The sequence below is a fragment of the Cynocephalus volans genome, chromosome 17 (genome assembly GCF_027409185.1).
Source record: "Cynocephalus volans isolate mCynVol1 chromosome 17, mCynVol1.pri, whole genome shotgun sequence".
Taxonomy (NCBI): domain Eukaryota; kingdom Metazoa; phylum Chordata; class Mammalia; order Dermoptera; family Cynocephalidae; genus Cynocephalus; species Cynocephalus volans.
Window position 1 is genome coordinate 15,072,192 of NC_084476.1, and position 22,245 is coordinate 15,094,436.

Genomic DNA, 22,245 nt, shown 5'->3' on the forward strand with positions numbered 1-22,245 from the left:
GTGGTGACGTCACGGGGCGGCGCGGCGGCGCAGGCGTAATGCGTCACGGGCGGCCTGGCAGCGGGCGGTGCTGAGTCGGACCGCGGAGTTGGGACCCGCTTTCGGGGCATGAGCTGAGGGCTCAACACGGAGGCCACGAGGTGAGTCCGGCTGCGATGTGTCCTTGCACCTCAGCATTGGCCCCAAGAGGAGGTCTTATGGGAGGCTGCTCTCGCAGGACGGCTTCTCACGCCCTGCCGCTGGCCCGGAAATAACAATATGGATAATGACCCCTCGCCTGTGGGAATTCCCGGGCTAGAATCGGGAAGCCGAGGTTCCAGGCTTGACCCCGCTTTTAGCTTTTTGGAACAAGTGCCATTGCTTCTCTGGACTTCAGTTTCCCCGAATCACTATTCCTGGCTACCAGGGTTGTTGCAGCTCAGCTGGGAGAATAGATGTAAAAGCGTTTTGTGAACTATGTCAATTTAAGGGATTGTCGCCGTTGCATACCCAAAGGATGTTGATGGTCGGCTGCCGTCTTGATCTTTTATTTCAGTTTACCGTTTCTCAAAAAGCTCTGTGCTGAGCTGCCACCGGTATTGTTTTATTTAAAACTCACAACGACCTCATGAGATAGGAATAATTGTACCCATTCTGGGAAGGAAGAAGAAACTGAGGCTCCGATTGGAGAAGTGGCTTGCTTCATTCATTCATTCAGTAAATACTGAGCACCAACCATGAGCCAGGCTGGGGATAGAACTGTGATCAAGATTGGCAAGGCCGTGTCCGCCAGGAGCTTTCATTCTAGTGAGGACAACAGAAGATAAAACATTAAATAACACATTGAGTTAGCATTATTGGGAAGAAAAAGGTAGCTGTGGTAGAGAATTACAAGAGGATCTATTTTATTAGGGAAAGCTTTTCTGTGGAGAAGACACTTAAAGGGAGATCATGTGACCTGCTAAAGTCCCACAATAACTAGGTGCAAAAGTCAGGATTTGAATCCCGGTCTCTCTGGTCCCATATTCTGCACTCATCCCGCTAAAATATGGTACCTTTTTGTGGTATTAAGTAGCGGCTGGTATTATTGGTATTTTTAGACATGAGAAAATCAGAAGTTCGTATCATTCAAGTCTCAACCCAAATGTCATCTCCTTTAGAGAGAGGCCTTTCTTCTCCACTCAAACTAAAGTAGTCCAACCCCATGTCAAATAACCCTGCTTAATTGTATTTCAACATTTATCACTAATTGTAATTTTTAGTTTATTTCGATTTTGTGTTGTCCTGCTCCTCTTCCAAATACAAGCTTCCTGAGGGCAGGGACCTTGATTTTATAATGCTCTGACCTCAGTTAACTAGACAATGGCTGGAAAATAGAAACAAAGTAATTTTTTTTTTCCTGAACAAATGAGCTGTAAGAAAGTAGAGGGAAAGGAAAGCAGGAAGAAGACAAAATGTTTCTCCCGTTTCCACTCCTGGGATTCTGTTTATGTCTGTTTCACCTTTCTCTCAGGAGGTAAGAGCGAAAGCTATGACTTACTAATTTGTCTATTTTCAGTAGATAGCTCAGGGTCTAGCAGTTTGTAGTTGCTTGTCACACACTGCTGAACAGATTGAAGATGTGAGTGGGAAAGGAAAAATTATTCACTTGTGCAGGGGGTAGGTAAACATGTTCAACAAACAATTACCTAGGAACTGATATGTACTAGATTTTATAGGGTGTGCTGAGATGTAAAAGAGGTAATGGCAGTGTCAATATGTATCAGCCGGTGTTATTAAGACACAGTTCCTGCAGTAATTACCTCTGAGGCACTTCTGGATATTTAGGACACATGTTTTCTTTAGCAGGGAGTTCTGAACTCCGGCACAGCCAGCCATCTTTCCAGCCCCTTTTTCTTTTCTTTCTCTACCACATTATACATTTATTAAAGCTTATTTTACACCTATCATCTCATTTTTGGTCCTCTCAGCAGCCTTAAGTTGTAGGCAGGGCAAAGTTTATATAAAGATGAGGAAACAAGCTCAGTGAGAAATGACTTCCAGTGGAAATGTCATAATTCGAAACCAGGTGTTCTGACACCAAGATATCTACTCTTTCCATTACTGTCTCCAATCCTAATCCTCATTCTCCTTGGCTCTGAGATGAGACATTTCAGGAGCTAAGACTAGTACAGTAGGTCCTCCATGTCCAGGGATTCCACATCTGCAGATTCAGCCAACTGTGGATGGAAAATACTTGGGAAGAAAAAAAACCAAAAACCAATACAATGTTTTAAAGAATACAGTATAACAATTTACATAGTATTTACATTGTATTTGGTATTAAAAGTAATCTAGAGATGATTTAAAGTACGTGGGAGGACGTGTAGGTTATATACAAATTCTATACCATTTTGTGAAAGGGACTTGAGCATCTGCATATTTTGGTATGGGGGGGTGGAGTCCTGGAACCAATCCCCTGAGGACACCAAGGGACTACTATAATAATTTAAGCTAACATTAACTGAATGCTTACTAGGTGCCCTGCACTTTTCTTATTGCTTTAAGTATATTAACTCAGTGAATTCCCACAACAATTTTATGAAGTATTGTCCCCATTTTACAGATGAGAAAACCAAGACAAAGAATGGTTAAGTAACTTGCCCGAGGTTACACAACTAACAAATGGTAGAAATGGAATAACTAAGGAGGAATAGCCTCTTCTTCCCAGCCTCTCTCAAACTCTTAAACATGATAATAGCTAATATGTATTGATTACTTACTGTTGTTAGTTACAGTATTTAGTGATTTTTCATGTACTATGTTTAATCTTCACAACAACCCTATAAAATAACTATTATCTCCACTAATGTATTTGAGGAAACTGAGGCCTAGAAAGTGTAGGTAATTCACCAAGTCACACAACCTGCTTTCAAACCCAGTTCTAACTCCAAAATCTATGTACAAATTTTCCATATTTTCTCTTCCCTTTTCTGTATTGCCTCTTCCATGAGGAAAAGGGAGGTAATGCAACTCTTCCCAACGCGTTTCCTTCAGTGCAGTTAAGATTCTCTGCCTGGTGGTTTCCAAAGCTTATTTTGGGTGACAGTTGTTGAACTGGAGTATCATGTAGTAATAGAGACTTTGGCCTCTTGCCCAGTCAGCCTCTGGCTTCAGAAGAGGAAAACTTTAGTTTCTCTACACAGAACCACGCCCCTTTCACCTTAAATGGCAGCTTCTGTGCTCTGGCTGCCAGAAGAGCTCTCCCAAGGGAACTGGTCTGGGGCCCTGGTTGTGGAATAACTGAGGCCTTTGAAGGACTACCCAGGGGACATGCCCTCCTTGAATAAATGTTTGTTAGGTTGAATTTGAAGTCTCATGTTCACAGTATTGCTTCTCTCCTGCCTAAATGTTCACATTTCCTTTAGTATTTCATAGAGATTGATGGAAGCAGAAACCAAAACTCTTCCCCTGGAGAATGCATCCATCCTCTCAGAGGGCTCTCTACAGGAAGGGCACCGATTATGGATTGGCAACCTGGACCCCAAAATCACAGAGTAAGTCTAAGTTACCTTAATTCAGGACATACAAAATTGCGATGTTTTCAGTGATGATGCTCAGAAGAATTTTAAGGGGGTGTAGGATATATTTTGGCCCTTTTATTTATGTTTTACCTTGGAAGGTGATGTGATGATGTTATTAGCCTGTTATCTTGTCAGTTTTCTTACATTTGGACTCTCCTGAAAGGACACAAGCTTGGTTATCCTTTAAAGCCTGTATCTCTTTTTTCCTGCTTGCTACAGATGTTTTCCCATTTCTAATTATTTTAATTCTTATACCCAGTGGCTATAAGAAATTATTTTCTAGTATCAGCCTCAGGCATACTCTTGTCCCTAAAAATGAAGCTACAAGCAGAAATATTCTCAGTACCTTTGCAAACCAGGCAAGGGGGTACCACTTGACTATAATTCATGTTAAGCAGCCGCAGAACCATAAAAAGGTCAGAATTAGAAGGGAGGAAAGGATATTAGAGATCATTCCAATCCTTCTGGTTTTCGTTCATTGATTAAATGATTTGAGTGCCTATTGTGAGCCAAGTGCCATGCTAAGTAGTTTTCAGACATTTTCCATCTGAGGAATTCCATCTTAAAGTCAAAGTAATCAGAAGTTTGGTGGGTCCGAGTGCAGTGGTGCTTACAACTAATTGATCACAAAGTAATCAGAAGTTATATGTCAAATAACTTAAAGCTGCTCTGATCAAAGGGGAAGAGGTATACTCAAAGCCTTTTGTCAATTGCAGGCCTTTCTTTGGCAATCCCTCATGAAGCTCTGTGGAACTTCTAGGGCACCATGAAGCAAACTTGAAAACTTCTGGCCTGATCCAGCTCTCTTATACTACAGTAGAGGAAATTGAGACCCAAGAGAAAAATGTGCCACGCCCAAGATCACAAAACTGATTGAATTGTCCTGACTCCCCACTCTTTTCATCACAGACATTACAGTGGAAAGGAATTTCCTAACAGAAAGAATTGAGAGGATTTTCTTGCCCCCAGTGGTTTGATAGGAGGAAGTTGGTGTTTGGTGGCAGAGTAATGAAGGGCAAATGGATAGAGCTGTATGAGGCCAATGCTCAAAGCAAGCGAGGAGTATATCATCAGTCCTAGAAGTCAGTACCTTTGGAATAGTGTTAAAGGAAAGGGTAGAAGAGATGAGGGAACCTGCTTGTTTGAGTCTGGGATGAGAGGAGGGGTATATAAGGATTGGAATTAGGAGAGGAAAGGAGATGTAAATTTATACATCGGGATCATGACAGAAAATTTAGTTCCTTAAACCTGCTCAAGCTTTTTCAGGTAAATGTAGATACATTTGGGTACCTCTAGAAATTATGATGGTATTTAAGATGTGTTGCCCCATATCATGTTACCTTGGTCACGGGGACCCTGGAATTCGATGGCATTTATTTCTCTTTTATGGTTCAGTGCTTTGAGGATGAATGTGTGAATCTGCCCAAACTCTCAATTAATGTCTGTCCATCAAAGAAGCGTTTTTCATTGTCTAACAAGCTACGAGGAGATGCTCCCAAGAGTGATTTCCATTCCCACCTCTGCTTGTCTGAGTGGAATTCTAAAGCATGGAAACAGTGTTGGTCGTGTTGGCTGCAATTCTCTGTAATGAGACTCTGGTTCTGATTGTGTCCTGCTGCTTGACAGGAAGGTTCAAATGGGCATTTGCCCCCTAGTTTATGTCATAAGTTGGAGTATGTGAATGTTTTCTTCTGTTAGAGCATTAACAGGAACATTGAGTCAGAACTTTCCCACTGATATCTCTGTTCTTTTTACGTCAAGCCAGAGGTGGACGTCAAGTACGGAACTAGATCAGAGCCTCACTGGCTGGAAGTGCTCATGCTCTCCCTGTGGCTTCTCTACTTCTCTATCACCAAAGGCCGTTTTCACTATTTTTCTTCTACTGATTCTTTACCTTAAAACATTTTGTCTGTCAAACAAACCAATTTATTAAGTAGTAATGAATTTCTTTTTAAAGACATAACTACCAATCATAGCTTATGGTTAACATGAAATGTTTAGTATTGCCTCATTTAAATTAATTACAGCAAAGAAATTTGACATTTTAGTAAGGTAAGTCTTATATTATGGAAATATATGATTTCCTTCTAGGTTTCTGAAATACATAACTTCTGGATCCTGGTCCTCTCAGGGTAGGTAAGATGAGCCTAGATGAATTATTAAAATATAGTCATTCCCGAGCACCAAAGGATTATGTACACATAATCTTTATGCAGACATATGGTACCTGTCTTCTAGTCCAGTCTCAGAAAGTATTAGTTTAATCCAAATCTTTGAACTTCTAATGACTCTTGACAGAAGTTTGCAGAGCATCTTATAGTTTTCCTGGTTATATTTACCCCCCACCCACAAATTGTTGCCAGTTCTTCCTGTTTCCCCTTCAACAGACCCTTCTTATCTCTCTGTCCTAAATATATCCTTACTCTTTACCATCCCTCTTCCTGATCTCTTCTATAAATTGACTTGAATGCACCTTCAATTCAAATGCTCTCTTACCACTTGTTTGAAGATAAATTATAGCATATATTTACCATCATGAATGGTTACAGGGCTGTGTAAAACAGAGACAATTTTTAAAAAACAACGTTTTTCCACTTAATTTTTCGAAGTTTATTTTGCAGTTAGTTCTAGTCATTCTGTGTATATGCCTGTTGGTTATTAATCTGAGTCCTGGCTGATGGACTAGGATGTCGATCAGTCTCTTCTCAACAGAATATACTTTCCTGACTGTCTAGCACTCCAATATTATGCAGTGGTTGCAGTTCTGACCATTTTAGGGCTGTGCTAGATGCCAGAAATATTTGTATGCTTAAATAGATCTTAGAGATTTGGATTTGAGGGAGTGATGACCCACTCTTCTTTATGGAGGTAGCAGAACCCATGTTCTTTCTACTATATTCTGAATCCTCTCAACTACAGTGTACTTCATTTCTTACCTATAAAATGAGAATGTTCATCTAAATGATCTGAGCATTTCTTCTTGCTCTAATATTGTATGAGTTCCTCTTTTTTAAACTTATAACAACTTTGTGAGGTAAGTAGAAACATTTTTCCTGTTTTATAGGAAAAGAAGAGTTAAGTGAGTTGACTCTGTTTACTGAAGTAGCTAGTGATAGGACTGATTTCTCACTGCCTAATTAACTGCTCTTTGCACAACGTATACTAATTGTCCAAATAACCAGTCATAACCTGAAGTATCTTATTCTAAATTTTAAAATGTAAGGACTTTTAAATTGTTGTGGGACCCACAATTTAAATGTAAGGGTAAACAATACCTTTAATATTATTACCAGTGCCTTCAACAAAGAAACCAAAAAAGTTAATGTCCTTAAGCATTATCTTTTTCCACACTTTGGTCTTCTTTAAAAGCGTTAATATTGGCTTTCTTTTTGAAATATTAAATGTGCTGTATAGAAAGCCATATTAATAGCTACTGAAGGAGAAGTATGAGAGAGAACAAAGCCAGTAGAAATTCTAATAGAGGGAGCATTCTAAGTGGAGGGGAAATCATAAATAAGGGTAAATAAATAAGAATAAGAAAGATTGTTATTTATGAGCAGAATATCAGGAACACCTTTTTGACTTAAGGAGAGGTTGAATACTAAATGGTAATGAAAATAGTAGGATAGATAGGTCAAGGCAGGGTCTTTAAAATTTGTTCCAACAAATTTGAATTTTATGTAGAAAAGACTCATTGTGGGTGTTTTGCAGGAGACCGACTTCATGAAAGTGATGTTTTAGTAGGAAGATTAAACATCAAGTTGTAGGATGAATTGGAGGGGCGCAGACCGAAGATGAAGATTTGCTAGGAGAGAATGCCATAAACTAGCCCTGCTATCAGTATCACCTAGTTAGAGACAGTGAACTTGGAGACCGGTGGTGCATCTGAGAGATGAAGTGATGAAGAGGAGTGGAGAGTTGAAGATGATCCTGAGGTTTCTTGCCTGAGGCATGTAAAGGAATCATGTTCCCATTGACCACTGGGATAGCTAAAGAGCCATCAGTTTGTGGTGGGAAGGAGATCAGTTTTGGGGTATGTTAACTAAACATGAAAGCAATGGAGAGCCATCCAGGTGGCAGTGTCCTTCTGATGTAGATGTTAAGGGATAAACTGAGTAAATTAGAATGCAAGGGAAAATAAATGCATGAGCATGTGAGAACAATACATTCACCCCTGAAGAAAGCCCTGTTTATCTCTTAGTCCATTCCTCATTTTTCCTTCATTGTCCATGCTTCTTTTCATGTCTTGGTTTACATGAAATGGTCTTTATTGTTTGCTTACTTAAATTTGAAACACAATAAGACCATTTAATAGCAAGCATAGAATAGAAAATAAAGACCCACCTCATAATAGTTTTTATACATTTATATAGAAAATTTTCTCTAAAATTGTGCACTAAAAATGATCTTTAATGTCATTTCACTGGCTTTCCATTGCTTATAACATCAAGTTAAACACACCACATCCTTCATCACCTATGCCCTGCCTACCTTTCAGCCTGATCTCTTACTGCCTACCCCCACTCTCTTCCAGTGGATCAGACTCTTTTTCACCTTCATGTCTTTGCACATGATATCTTCTCACACTGACACACTCCACTCAGATATCACCCCTTCATGGAACTTTCCTTAACCACCACATTCCCAGCACAATTTGCCCTCTTTCATGTGTGTGCTCATGTTCATAACCTCCGTGTACAAGTATCACACGGTTTTGTAATTGCTTGATTACATATCTCTCCCCTCTAACCAGAATGTGAGGTTGTTGAAGGCAGGGAACTGATTTTATTCATCTGAATAGTACAAGTACCTAATTGGTGCCTAATTGACACATAGTAGGTGTCTGCTCTAACATTTGTTTAGATTAATTACTTCTGTGACATTAGGTGGAAAGGCTGCATTAAAGACCCATTACAGAAAACACTGATTAAGTTGCCGAAATATGTGGGACTGGATACTTATTCTCTAGTGCCTGAAGGCTGCGGGGTGCACATTTCATGAAGTGAAGCAAGCCTCTGCTGAGTATTGAGCTCTCCCATACTATAGCAGCAGATAAAAGTGCTTGCAGATGTGAAAGCAAGATCCTTCAGGCTTTTTCACTATCAGAGCTTGCAGTCCCCATCTCCAGGAAACAAAATAGTAAACATTTCATTCCTTTTGTTTCGGTGTTCCGATAATTTCAAGAAATTATCAAACAAGAAAAGAAATCCTGGAGAAGTTGAAAGACACAGACCTAAGCAGATGTTCCTGGAATCTTAAGGTCGCACTTCTCGGGCAGAATGTGTTTGTTAGTTTTACAAAGAATAATCTGTTGGCATTTTCTTTTCTGAGTAAATTAAAATTCATTTCCTAGGAAATGCCCGTTGTGTTACCTTCCTGCTATTAAGCAGAATGGAGCTAATGAAAAGATGACCAGCCCACAGTAGCCCTTAGATCATTTTTTAAAAACGGGTTCGATATACCATTTGATGACAACTGGCAAGGTGTTGTGGTTTGGGATATAGTAAGTGGAAGATGCAGCTGTGAATTAAAGATCCTGGGGGAAATTCCTCTAGCTCCTCTGTGTATCTTAGAGACTCGCCCTTGCAGTAAGCCTATTCAAAAAGTCAAGTAAAGCCAGAAATTTGTACTTGATGTACCCCGCTTTCTTCTAAAGAATCGTCTCCTACACTCTCACTAGTGGTTGAGATGTCCTGATGGGAGTTGAGAATTTAGAAAGGAGAGGGTCATGGTGATTTTCTCTTTCAAAACAGATACCAGTACTAAACCTGTATTATGTTCCACTATGTCAGACAGCTGACCCAGGATAATGGGCTTCCTTGTCGATGTGCATTTGTATCAAATTTAGTATAGCTTATGATCTATTTTATATCTTTCTGTTTCCCAAAGAAGATTCTTGCTCAAGAATAAAATCTTGATGAGTTTCTCCTAGAAAACAATGTGAATATAAATGTGGCTATAACGACAACTTTACTGACTCCCTGTAGGTTAGAATTCCCAGTAATAACAGATTTAGCATGTGGGCTGATACCTTTTTAGTATCACAGGGACAGCATTGTTTAGAAAAAGCCTTGACTGCATTTGAATAGTGTGGAGGATGCCAGGAGGAAGGCCAAAGGAAAAGGAAACGGGAGAGCTGTTGGTTTGTCTCACCCTTACATCAGATGACAGGAAGTCAGAATTGAGATTGGCCACAGCAACCTGTTAGGGCCACATCTGTTTGAATAACTTAAAAGCTCTGTAGAAACCAAGTAAGTTTTAGAGTAAGGTATCCAAAAAGAGGATGAGGAGCAGAGTGGCAAGCAATAACTTAGGGTGAACGTCCTGCCTTGACCATTTCTTCCTTGGCCATACCCCAGAGTATAAACTGTATTAAGGCAACTGAGGTTGGTTAGTTACCCCATCGGTGGTTCCCCTGCCCTGTATGAGACCAGCCTCAGTCACGTTATGGTTGCACATTGTCCTAGTGTTCAATCACATTAGGGATTGAAATTCTCAAGCACTTATGGAAATGCCACTAGCTGTGGTTTGGTTTTTGACAGTTTCTGGCAAGTGCAAATTGGGTCTAATGATTTACTACTGAATCTAATAAGCAAGTCTTCCAGGACTGTTTTTTGTTTGTGTGAATGGATATGTAGATATGTATTTGTTACTTTGTTTATTTTTGAGATAGAGTAGGCTTTGGCTTTTAGAGTTTGAGTGTGTGTTTCTGATGGAGTTATAGTTATTCAAATGCCATTTCATTGCCAAGAAATTAAAAATAAATAAATCGACACTATTTTTGAGCTTTTCTCCAAAAGAAAAACAAATGGTGCTTGTGGGCCAGACAGCTGTTTGTAAGGTGTGGGTTTTTGTTTGGTATTTTTGTGTTGGATAGACGCATAGCCATGACAATTCTAGTTCCCATTCCAAACAGAGGCAAACAACTCTGTTTGCCAGATAAACTAACACAGCAGTTTGGAGGAAGGCAGGGGGCAAGAGCTAGAGATTTTATCCCTGGGGTAAATTATGTCCTGCTTTTATCTCGCACTTCAGACTGAGTGGCCAAGAAAATTCCCAGAGCAGACTCACAGGCCCTTCTTTCTCCACAGATACCACCTCCTCAAGCTCCTTCAGAAGTTTGGCAAGGTAAAGCAGTTTGACTTCCTCTTCCACAAGTCAGGTGCTTTGGAGGGACAGCCTCGAGGGTACTGTTTCGTTAACTTTGAAACTAAGCAGGTAATTGAGATTTCTTCCCTTTTCATAGTACTCATCAAACTCTGTCATAACTATTTGTGAATCTCCTTTGACTACTAGAATAGCAGTTTCTTGTAGGCAGGGGCCATGTCTGATTCGTCTCTGTGTGGCTTGCACCGAATCCTAAAAGAGATCCTCAGTAAACGAATGAATTTGTGAACAGCTTTCAAAATCTACCCTCCCTAGGTCTTACTTTTTGGACCAAATGCTTTTTTGGGATGCCCACAGTGAGCACATGGACATCGTCCTTCCTATTCTGTTTTGTTTGTTCCTTTAGTGGCTGACCAACAAAGCCTCCTTTTCTTTCAGCAGTTTTGCCCCACGGTACAGCAATCCTGTCTGTGGTGAGCCACCCACAAACTCTTTTATTTTGATTTCTTAAAAATGTACCCTTCTTCTCAATGTCTCAGAACAAATGCATACAAATTTTTAATATATGTAGAGGAAGAGAATATTCAGCTTTAACAATGATATATACATGTATCTTCTTGTATTAAAAATTAGTCTTTGGAGGGAAAATTCATTGATAAAGAAATTGAATTTGGATGTTATTAAATATAGAGATGCTGCTTAGTACTTTCTATAATTTGTTGTGTGTAAGAACATTGCTTTGTAATTGTTTTATTAATAATAATTTATATGGATGCCTTTCTTACTATAAAAGTAATATATTCTTATTATAGATGAAAATATAGATAACCACAAAAGAAAATTTAAATTGTTTAGCCCAATATCCGGAAATAATCACTGTTAATATTTAGGAGTACATCTTTCTAGTCTCTTTCTTTCGTCACATTCACACACACTTAAACACAATATGAGTACAGTTTATAACACACAAGTAGGATCATATTATCATGTTTATCACTCAAACAATATTAAAATTTTTCTGTAATTCAATATATATCAAGATAACATTCTGTATTGTGATATTGTGGTTTCACTAGTATATGTATGTACATATATATGTATGTGTGTGAACATAAGTCATTGATCTACATTGAAGATTTATGCATTTTATTATATGTGACTTAGACTGTAATTAAAAACTAATTAACATCATTTTTGATGACTGCATAATATTTTACTATATGAATATATGGTAAGTTATTTGACTAATCCCTAATTGTTAGCTATTTAGGTTGTTTCCAATGCTTCACCTAGTGTAAGCATCATGGTAGTAAATATCTTATAGCCCTCACTGTATGTATATTATTTACTACATTCATGGAAATGGAATGGCGTCATCAAATGCCTGACACAGTTGCCCAATTGCCTTTCAAGAAATGATGTATCAGTATGTTCTGAGACTATATGAAAGTGTCATTTGTTCTTATCAGAGCTGGGTATCTTTTTATTTCATATAATTTTTGCAAATATGATAGGCAATACGTGATACATTGTTATTCTAATTGTTCAAGTTTTTTGAGGAAAGTGAAAGAATGCCTTATATAATTAGCATTATATGATAGAGTGTGATGAGGATTCTTGCAGACAGCTAATCAGTGATCATGTTGGGGATAGATGTTGGTTTAAAAATACTGGACTAGGGCCGAGCCCGTGGCGCACTTGGTAGAGTGCTGCGCTGGCAGCGCGGCGACGCTCCCGCCGCGGGTTCGGATCCTATATAGGACTGACCGGTGCACTCACTGGCCGAGTGCCGGTCACGAAAAAACGACAAAAAAAATAAAAAAATAAAAATACTGGACTAGAAGTCACAAAACCTTACTTGTATTTCTAGCTGTCTTACTTATTAGCTTCAAGCAAATTTCTTAGCCTTTTTTGGCCTTAATGTTCATCTAAAAATGGGGATTCAAAACACACGACCTTCTTACCTTATAGGAAGTTGGGAGAATAGATGAGGTTACTTATGAAAACACAGTTGGCATTTAATAATATCATTGAATATATAAATTTTGAAAGAATATACAGAAATAGGAAATTATTCTTTAAAACACTTATCTCCTGCTGGCATCTTATTACTGCTGATACTTCAGAACTAATAGAGTGCCATATAAGTTCTAATTCACCAAATGAAACTTAAAAGAAAAATAAAATGCCTCTTATCTATCACTTTATGTGTGCTATAGTGGGGCAAGGATGGCCAGTGAATATCCAGTGCCTGACACATAGTGGGTTCTTAATGAATATTTGTTAAATGTCATGCTTGTGCTCTGGAGGAATAAGAAAATCGCCAGTAAAACCATACCGGAATACGTACTGGCATTACACCCCAATCTTGGGTAGCCTCTCCCTCGCCTCTAGGACTTCCTGTTCCTCTTCTGTTCCTTAAGAACTTCACCTCCAAGAAATGTGGGTTACACTTGGCTGAAAGCCTCATGGATACAAATGGGGCAGAGAAGCTTTGGCAGGATGGGAAAGTACAGGCTTCCTGGGAATGACCTAGAGTTACTATTAATCCAGCTTCAGGAATTCCTTTCAACCTTGTTGCTCCCATATCTGATAGGGAAAGGGTCAGGGAACTTTTGGCTCTGAAAACCAGGTGCATAGATTGACTCACACAAACACCTTGCTCACAGCCTCTTTGACTTACTCCTGCTTTTTCCGGCCTAGTTTCCTTCACTCCTGTATCTTTTGAAGCCATTACTGTTTGTCACTTTGGATCCAAGGAGTAAGGTCTAGTTCAGGATATAGTTCTAGGGTCTGGGTGGAGTACAATTTCTTGACATAGTATGTGTGACCCTAACTAGTAGAAGTGTGTAGAAAGGTATCACCTAATGAGAACAATACTATTGCTAACATTTGTTAAGTGCTTACTATATGCTCCATACTTTACATGCACTCTGAATCCTCACAACCACCACTGAGGAGCAAGCCATATTACTCCATCTTACAGGTAACAAAGCTAGAGCCATTAAGTGACCTGCCAGATATCATACTGCTAGCAAGTGACAGAGCCAGGATTTGAATTTTCGTCTGACTAGCTTTAAAAAACTCATACCCTTTTTCTTATTCTGCCTTTTTAAATTGTAAACCCTTCACCACTTATTTACCAAAAGCAGTTTGGTTAGAAACTCAGCCATCAAAGCTAGTGAGGCCCTATCAGAATGCATAGCCAGCTAAGCATTTCAATTTTTGACTAACATTTGTCCTTTTCCTGGACAGGAAGCAGAACAAGCCATCCAGTGTCTCAATGGCAAGCTGGCTCTGTCTAAGAAGCTGGTGGTGCGATGGGCACATGCTCAAGTAAAGGTATGTCCAAGAGGCTGGAAAGGCAACATAAAACCCCATCCTGATGAGTTTTCTGAAAGACATTTGTCCACTAACCCATTTGTATCCAGCCTTTTCACATCTGGTACAGCCATACTTTGCTCTCCTACTTGTATTTACCATGTGTGTTGCCAGATTTCTCTTTTGAGAAACAGCTCAGGAGGGATTAACTTCCTCCGTTGTTTCTCTCCACATGCCCACAGATCCTGTTTTTGATTGATTTTTTCCGTGTGGCTGATGTGTATACTCCGATCTCTATCTTTTTTTTTTGGTGGAGCTTGTTCTTTGGAGGAAAAAATGTATTTATTTTTAAAATTAGTTGCTTTAGGCATTATTAGACTCTTCCCAGCCTCTCAACTCTGCAGAGAGATTGAATTTGTTTATTGTAAATGCTTGAGAAATGGGTAGTTTGAGTGCTCAAAGCACTGGCATCTCCTTACTCCAGAGGTCTGGACAGTTGTTAGGTTGTGGGTTTGTGGGAGTTTGAGTGCTTGTATTGTCTCCAAGCCCTGAGAAGTGGCAAACTGCCCTGTTCATCCTGTAGTTGCTCTCTTGGGAGCATGTACTAGAAAAGCTGCAGTTTTTCTATAAATAAAATATGAAAAAAATATATATGAGTGAATGGCATTCTATTCCAGCTGGCACAGAGGTGGTGAAGTGTGTGGACTGGAGCTGTCCCAGGAGTAGATTCTCCTCTTTCTGCAGTGGGATTTTGACAGATCTGCCTGAGAAAAGATTTGTGACAGAGTTGGAACTTCAATCTTTAGCAATATGAGCATGGCTTTAAGAGTCACAGAAACTAAACAGATACTTAAGCTCAATGTCCAAGCTGAAAGACAAAGCTCAAACACTTTGTATCCTTATATCAGGTAATCACAGAACTTTCTCAATTTCAAGGACACATTGCCTTAAAAATAGAAACAACAAGAAGAATTAGCAAGCGCTTTTTTACTCAAAAGAAAATCAAGTCTCATTTGCCAAACTGGCTTTCGTTTTCTTTTTCTGCATCTCATTGAAGAGGCATGCAAGAGAAATCATCCTTCATTCCTGTCTTTCATTTGAAAGTCTCTATGCCTCATGGTTCTCTTCTATAAATCTTTTTTGACCAGAGGCTCCTGATTGCTCTTTAATATTACATTTACTTTTTACAAGAAGTATGTAATTATCTGACATCAAATTAAACCACTCTGTTACCGCAGAATGTTTTCTGTATCAGCAACTGAAAGCTGTTCCTACTTTTCTTCTCCACTCAGGCCTCTTAAGAATTGAGTATGATGCTTGCTACTTTGCAAAATCCAGCAGAATTTTAAAGCATTTTGAATAAAACAAAATAAATATTGTAAGAGGTGATATATGACAGTTAAATGAGAATGTAAGAGTGTAGCCCTGCTGTGTATTTATACTATCTGTGAATTTGAAAGTTGAAATTCTTTTCCTACCAATTAAGGAGGACTAATGGCTATATGGAGGCTTCTTCTCAACTTCTTTTTCTAAACTTACAGCTTTTAGGCCAAATCTGTCTGGGGTTTTGCATTAATTCTAAATGTAAAGTAGTCCGAAAACTATCCAGAAATATGCTGATGATACACTAGTGGGATTAGAGTCTCTGAACCCATGTAATACAGTAAAGAGCTGGTTTCTGCCCCCGTGAAGTAATTTTTCTTTTTCTTACTTTCAGCGATATGACCATAACAAAAGTGATAAAATCCTTCCAATCAGTCTTGAGCCATCCTCAAGCACTGAGCCTACTCAGTCTAACCTAAGGTAAGATGGTGTACTGTAGAAAGACAGTTATTCAAGAGCTTGAGCCATTTCTTCATTCCACACTTTTATTCATACTGTAGAGAATCTTCAGACTCTTCACTTAGAATAGAATCTGCTGGTTGGCTCCGTTGGTTAGAACGGGTGTTATAACACCAAGGTCAGGGGTTTAAATCCCCGTACCAGCCAGCTGCCAAAAGAAAAAAATCCACTAACCTGACATGTTGAGAGATGTGTTTAGTTAATCTCCAGAGTGTATGCATTTCTTCTCCTTCCATCCCTCCCAGATTGTGTACCCATTTATAGAATTTACTCACTCAAAAAAGTCTGGGTGCAGCTACCACACCAGGCCTTATGTTTAGCATTGGGAGTACAAAGATAAATCAGACACACTTCTTATCCTAAAAACAAGCATTTTAATAAGGCCTCGGGGCTCTTTGGCATTTGTCATTATAATTCCTCCCCAACCATGAGTTTCCTTGTACAAAATTTTAGTTTGCAGATATTTAATTCTATGTACCATTGCAGCAACTATAACAGTTTTGGTTCTAGTTTGTATGAATTATAAGTTACTTCTTTGGAGTTAATTCAAAACAGGAGAACTAAGGGTTGGGTAGAGAAAGGGGAAGTTAAGTGAATGATTGAACAGAAGAAAATATATAAGGGTGTTTTTTTTTTGGTTGTGGGGGGGTATGTGTGTGGTTTTGTATTTTTTGTTATTGGGTTTTTGGGGGTTTTTTGGCATTGTAGCCTAGGGATAAATTTTAACAATAACAGTAACAATAACCAGAATTTATTGAGATTACTCTGAAGCAGGCACTGTACTTAAACACTTTACATGCAATTTGTCATTTAATTATCATAAAAATTCTGATATAAGTACTCTTGTACTCATTTTACACATGAGGAAAATAAAGCTTAGAGAAATGAAATAGCTGAGATCATGCAAGTAGCAAATAGCAGAGTCAGGATTCAAAGCCAAGTCTGTTGGACTTCAGAACGCAGCCTTTTATTTACTATTTCAAAGAAGCTCTACGTTGTAAATGCAGGAATATAGTTCTAAAGCCTGTTCCGGGGAGGGAAGGAAGGTATGTGAAGGAGCACCAATGATACATAAGGATCAGAAATCAGTAGTCATAAAGTCAGGAAAGTGATGACTATTTGAATGGAGGACCAGACAGGGGGAAAAAAGGCCTTTCTTGTATAGTATGTGCACCAAACAAAACAGATTTATACACATCTCATTAAACTGCAGGGAAAGGTGGTCCTGAAAAGTCTTCAGGAGTGGTAAATTGAAATTAATTTTAATAGTTACTCATTTAGATTTACTGTCATATTGCTTAATTTTGTGCTGCCTTTATTTTGTGCTCTTGGAAATTTAAAATAAAATGATTTCTATGCGGGTATTTTTTGTGGAAAAACAATTAAAAGATAATGCTAATCTTTCCATGAAGAGATACTTTTTGAAGTACCCTCACATAGATTCACTGGGAGCTTATATCCACTGTGCTGTTTTCCCCATAAGGTTTGAACATCCTTGATTACAGATTGATCTCCTTGGAGGTTTTCATAAATCTACACCTGCTGGGAAGGGATGACTACCTTTATACTTGGTGGTCTTCATGTTATAATGAATGTGTCTTTAGTTTCTTTTATCAGTGTTTTCCACTTATTTACTAGATAGCATATTGCTTTCCATTTATTTTTTAAAATAGAGAACTTTAACTTACATCTTTCTATTAACATCTATGCCTAATTAGAGATGGTTGTTTCCCTGCATACAGAGTGAATGGCTGGCTGTCCCATTAATGGAAGAGATGCCAGAATGCATCTTAGTAATACCTTAGTGTTCCTTTTACTGTAGCTTTGTTTTTTAATTTCTTGCCTATGTAAATTTATGGGTATGTGCAGCAGATGTATACCTTTTGAGGAGTTCTATAAGGCCATATATACACTCATTCCAAGTTTCTCTCACTGGCTATAGGCCATTGACAGCATCAAGAGTGGAAAAAGGAGCTTGGGCCAAAAAATACCCACTGCCTGAGTGTTTTCCATTCTGGTCAAGGGAGAGCAATGATCTGAATCAGAGTGAATTCCTTACAACTTCTGCAGCATTTCCTTACCCTTTCTGTTTAATACAGAGCTGTTCAGCTCCCAACCTGATAGAGAGGAAAAAGCAAGGGCTTTGGTGATAAACTGGAGTTGAATCCTGGCTCTGCGGTCTGTTAGCTGTGTGTACCTTGGGCATATCTCTACCTCTCTACGTTTGTTTTCTTTATCTATAAAATGTGGATGGTAACCCTTGTAGGGTTATTGCAAGGATTAGAAACAATATAAGAAAAATGCTGGGCACTGTGCCTGGCTCATTGTAAGCACTCTGTGAATGATAGCCTTTATTACACACGTTTGTCAGTAGAGAGAGACCTTATAGGATTTCCAGAATGTTTTTCCATTATTATTCAGTGATTCAAAAGGTGGTACAATGTAATGGTTAAAAGCAATGGGCTTTGGAGTCAGTTTGCATTCAAATCTCATCTCTATCACTTACTAGCTGTGTAACATTGGGCAAGTTAACCTTTCTGTGCCTTGGTTTCTTTATGTGCAAAATAAGGAATATAGCCTACTTTGTAATGTCATTTTCATTCCTACAAGAATTATTTTTGAGTGCCTTCTCGCAGCCAAGCACTAAAGTGCAGAATGGTGTCTGCTTCTGAGGATTAAATGTAATGATATGTGAAGTACTCCTAACACTGTCTGGGCTTATATTAAAAACTTAATAGATGGTTTAGACTTGATCTCTTTCTTAAAATGAGAGTATTAGTTTAAATGTTTATAATATCCTCTTGCTTCTCTGATATGCATAAGAGGCACAAGGAGATGAAATAACAAGTATTTTCTGAATGCATGTAGACCCACTCTTATCCTCTGCTGTCCTTTTTCTAGTGTCACTGCAAAGATAAAAGCCATTGAAGCAAAGCTGAAAATGATGGCAGAAAATCCTGATGCAGAGTATCCAGCAGCACCTGTTTATTCCTACTTTAAGCCACCAGATAAAAAGAGGACTACTCCTTATTCTGGAACAGCGTGGAAATCTCGAAGATGATGATTGTGAATTACTGTAGCAGCAAAATCAAATCGGTCTCCACACCTGAAAGCCTCTGCCTTGTACATTGTAGATGTGAATGGTACTATCCAACAGAGCACAGTCACATGTTAGAGTTTGGTAACATAGCGTTTTTGGATGTCCTTGTGGATGTGTCTTCCTATATGTAGAATTGAGCATCATCCAGAATAAATAGGATCGTATCCCAAATTGTGATTTGAACACTGGGATGCTCTAGTTGGCTGGTTTGTTTGGATTTGTAACTCCAGAAATATTCTATCATGTGCCAGAGAAAAAGGCAAACATACAAAATGTTATTATCGAAATCAGGAAATGAAATGTATTAACGTCCATCAAAGAAAAATAGAGCATTCTTCTGTGCTCACAAGTCTTTACAACCTAAAGAAAAAGTAAGAGACGGAGGGAAGTGAGAGACAGAATTTAAATCATGTTCAGAACTATGGTTCCAGAATTTACTATGGAAATCCCTCCAACTGGACTAAAAAAGAGAAAGTTCTTGGCAAAAGAAAGCTGGACTTTTGAGGAAATGTTGTAGTAATGTGTTCAAGAATTATGCTTATTGTCTCAAAATCCCAATTAGGAAAACATGGTGTATATCTTGAAATTGTTTGCATCAACCAAACTGTAGAATCAAATTTAGCATTTTATATCACAACAGAAGTTCTGTTTGAAAACCCAACTTTTATTCTACATTGATCATTTTTTAAAAATCTAAATAATCTTGCCATCTATAATACCAAATGTTGTTATTAACGTGGGACTTTTAAAGTTGCACTTACTGCATGAGTTTGTTTTTATAGCATGAGAAGGTTCTGTTTGGAGTTGTATCATGGCCAATCTAAATAGAAAAGCAGAATTTCCTTGAAAACTTAAACATTGATGTATTGGTCACTATCAAACATATTACTTTCTAATAATTGTGTAGGGGGTCTGCATAGAAGAGGTTGAATTATCTTGTACAGGATGAGGAGGGGACATGCAGTGAGACAGAAAGTCAATGGAGCAGGCTCTACTCTGGCACCAAGATTATAATGACCTCATCTTTTATGTAGTTTTAAAAGACTGCATGATTTGAAAATGATTCTTCTTTTGTAGAACATACTTCTCCCTAGATATTATTGCCTCTTTTAAAATCCTAAGTATAACAATATAGAGAGCTAAACAAACCAACAGATTTAGGAGGGTGTTTCTTCAGCACAGTTTTGATCAATTTGCTGCCAAGTTTGACAGACTGTTTCACTGGGCAGCACCCTTGCTCCTTTACCAGGTAAATCACTTTGTTGCTCCAGGTGCCATTCCTAGTGATTACAGACTGTTTAACCCTATCATTCCTAGTAAGAGGAAGCTTTCATTATAGGAACTTAAGTCTTCCTATGGGTATAAATGAATTTAAGACACTTGAATCAAAACTTCAGCATAGTGGTTTCAGAATTCACAGAACTGGCTCAGAGAAATTCTTATCACTTTTTCCAAGGTTAATCTTTTTAGATATCTTTAGATATCAAGTACTTTCTGTATTTATTAGCTATGTCTATCTATGAGGCAAGTAACCTTCCACTTGCAGGTTGGTTCAGAGAGAGGGGAGCACTAAAATCTCCCATTTTGCTGGTGACTTCTTGGAGTGTAGAATTCACCATTTTATCCTTATAAATTCTCAAAGGGTTGTGGTGGAGTAGAACTTACTTAATGCAAATTAGTTTTCTATTTTTAATAGGAACTTAAAAATCCTTAATTTAGAATTATATAGAGTTTCCTTTAGAAACCAGAGCTATTTATTTGTATTTAAAGCAGTGTTTATTATTTGTACCAATTCTTATCCTTCTGTGTGAATAAATACAAGACAGTGTCTGTGTGGTTTGTCCATTTACTGGAATAAAGACTGCAGCTCTCTGGTAAGCTTGCTTCCACTCAGGACTTGCACCAGTGTGTCCAGTGGGGTGCTGCTTCTAAGTGTCTTCTCTGCAGAGGGCTCTGGCAAGAGTCAAGCTCACAGGCAATTCTCTTCACCCTTTATGCCCACCTACCTCTGCTGTTAGAGATGAGGAAAAAGACCAGCTGTTCTCATTGCAGATGTCACTATTTGAAAAGAAGAAGTCCCTGCAAGTATCATACCATGTTTAGTCTTTCCTTCAAAGTAGAGGTTTTAAAAGAATAAATGTATAAATCATGACTATACTGACAGCAGTCTGACGAAAGGTTTGTAAAGTACCAGTGTTAACTTGGTTCAACTCTTTGTAATGAGGTTACCTGTACTTTGAAATTATTCTTTGGTTTACTGTTTTGCTAAAATTATGTCACTTAAAATTTTGATTTATACAAGGGTAAAGAATTGAGGGACATATTCAAGAGGTGTGAACTATCTAATCTCAGCTCCTATTTTATCAGATGCAAAATGTAACCCTAACCAGTTGATTTTCTATAATTGGCATTTCAGTATTGGGGAAGAGGATCACATGAGAAAAGATTTTCAAAGCATGTAAAAAATCAATAGTGCAAGTTTTATGAAACCAAGTATGCAGCTCTGACCTTGTTTACTAAGGTATGCACAGTTAATTTCCAAATCTGCAAATATATGTGTGATTTTTTTATACTACTATAAAAAAGAACAGGATTAATTCTTGCCTTATAAATTAAATGTTAAACATTTCCTGTGTGCAATTGTTATGTTCCTACAACATGATTTGATCCCAGTATGTTTATCCTTGATTTTCTCTTTTTCCCTCCTGCTCCTATCTAGTCCTTCAACAAATCCTGTCAACTCTACTTTCAAACAATATCTTGAATCCATCCACTTCTCACCACCTCCAACACTACCATTTTTGTTCAAGCTATCATCATCTCTCGCCTGAACTATTACAGTACCTTTCTTATTATCTCTCTGTCTTCACTATTGCCTCCGTGTAGTCCATTTTCCACACAGTAGCTAAAACAACCCTTTTCAAATTCATTTAAAATGTCATTCTCTTCTCAATGGCTTCCCATCACACCTAGAATAAAATCCAGAGATCTGTAAGGCCCTAAATGACCTGTCTCTGACTACCTGTCTACCCTATAGCCTGCTATTTTCCCCTTGCTCATTGTGCTCCAGACACACTGGCTGCCTTGCTGTTCCTTGACTACAAGGGAGTCCCTATCTCAAGGCCTTTACATTGGCGGTTGCCTGGAATGCGTTTTCCCCAGATAGCCACAGAGCTCTCTCATTTGATCCAAGTCTCTGCTCAAATGTTGATCCAGAGCCTCTCCCTGGTCTCCCTTTTACAATTATAGCCCTGTCATTCTACAGTCCTTTTCTTGTCTTCATCTTCTACACAGCACTTATCACTACCCCACAACACATATGTAACTATTTTG

General features: G+C 38.4%; 1 protein-coding gene across 1 annotated transcript; it reads left to right on the forward strand.

Moving 5' to 3' along the window:
• Nucleotides 1-27: 27 nt before the first annotated feature.
• Nucleotides 28-22,017, forward strand: RBM18 (RNA binding motif protein 18). The gene is made up of 6 exons (XM_063082276.1): nt 28-140; nt 3,387-3,515; nt 10,634-10,760; nt 13,905-13,991; nt 15,688-15,773; nt 18,714-22,017. Exons 2-6 carry the CDS (start codon nt 3,403-3,405, stop codon nt 18,871-18,873), a joined length of 573 nt encoding a protein of 190 aa, XP_062938346.1. The 5' UTR covers nt 28-140; nt 3,387-3,402; the 3' UTR covers nt 18,874-22,017.
• Nucleotides 22,018-22,245: the final 228 nt, after the last annotated feature.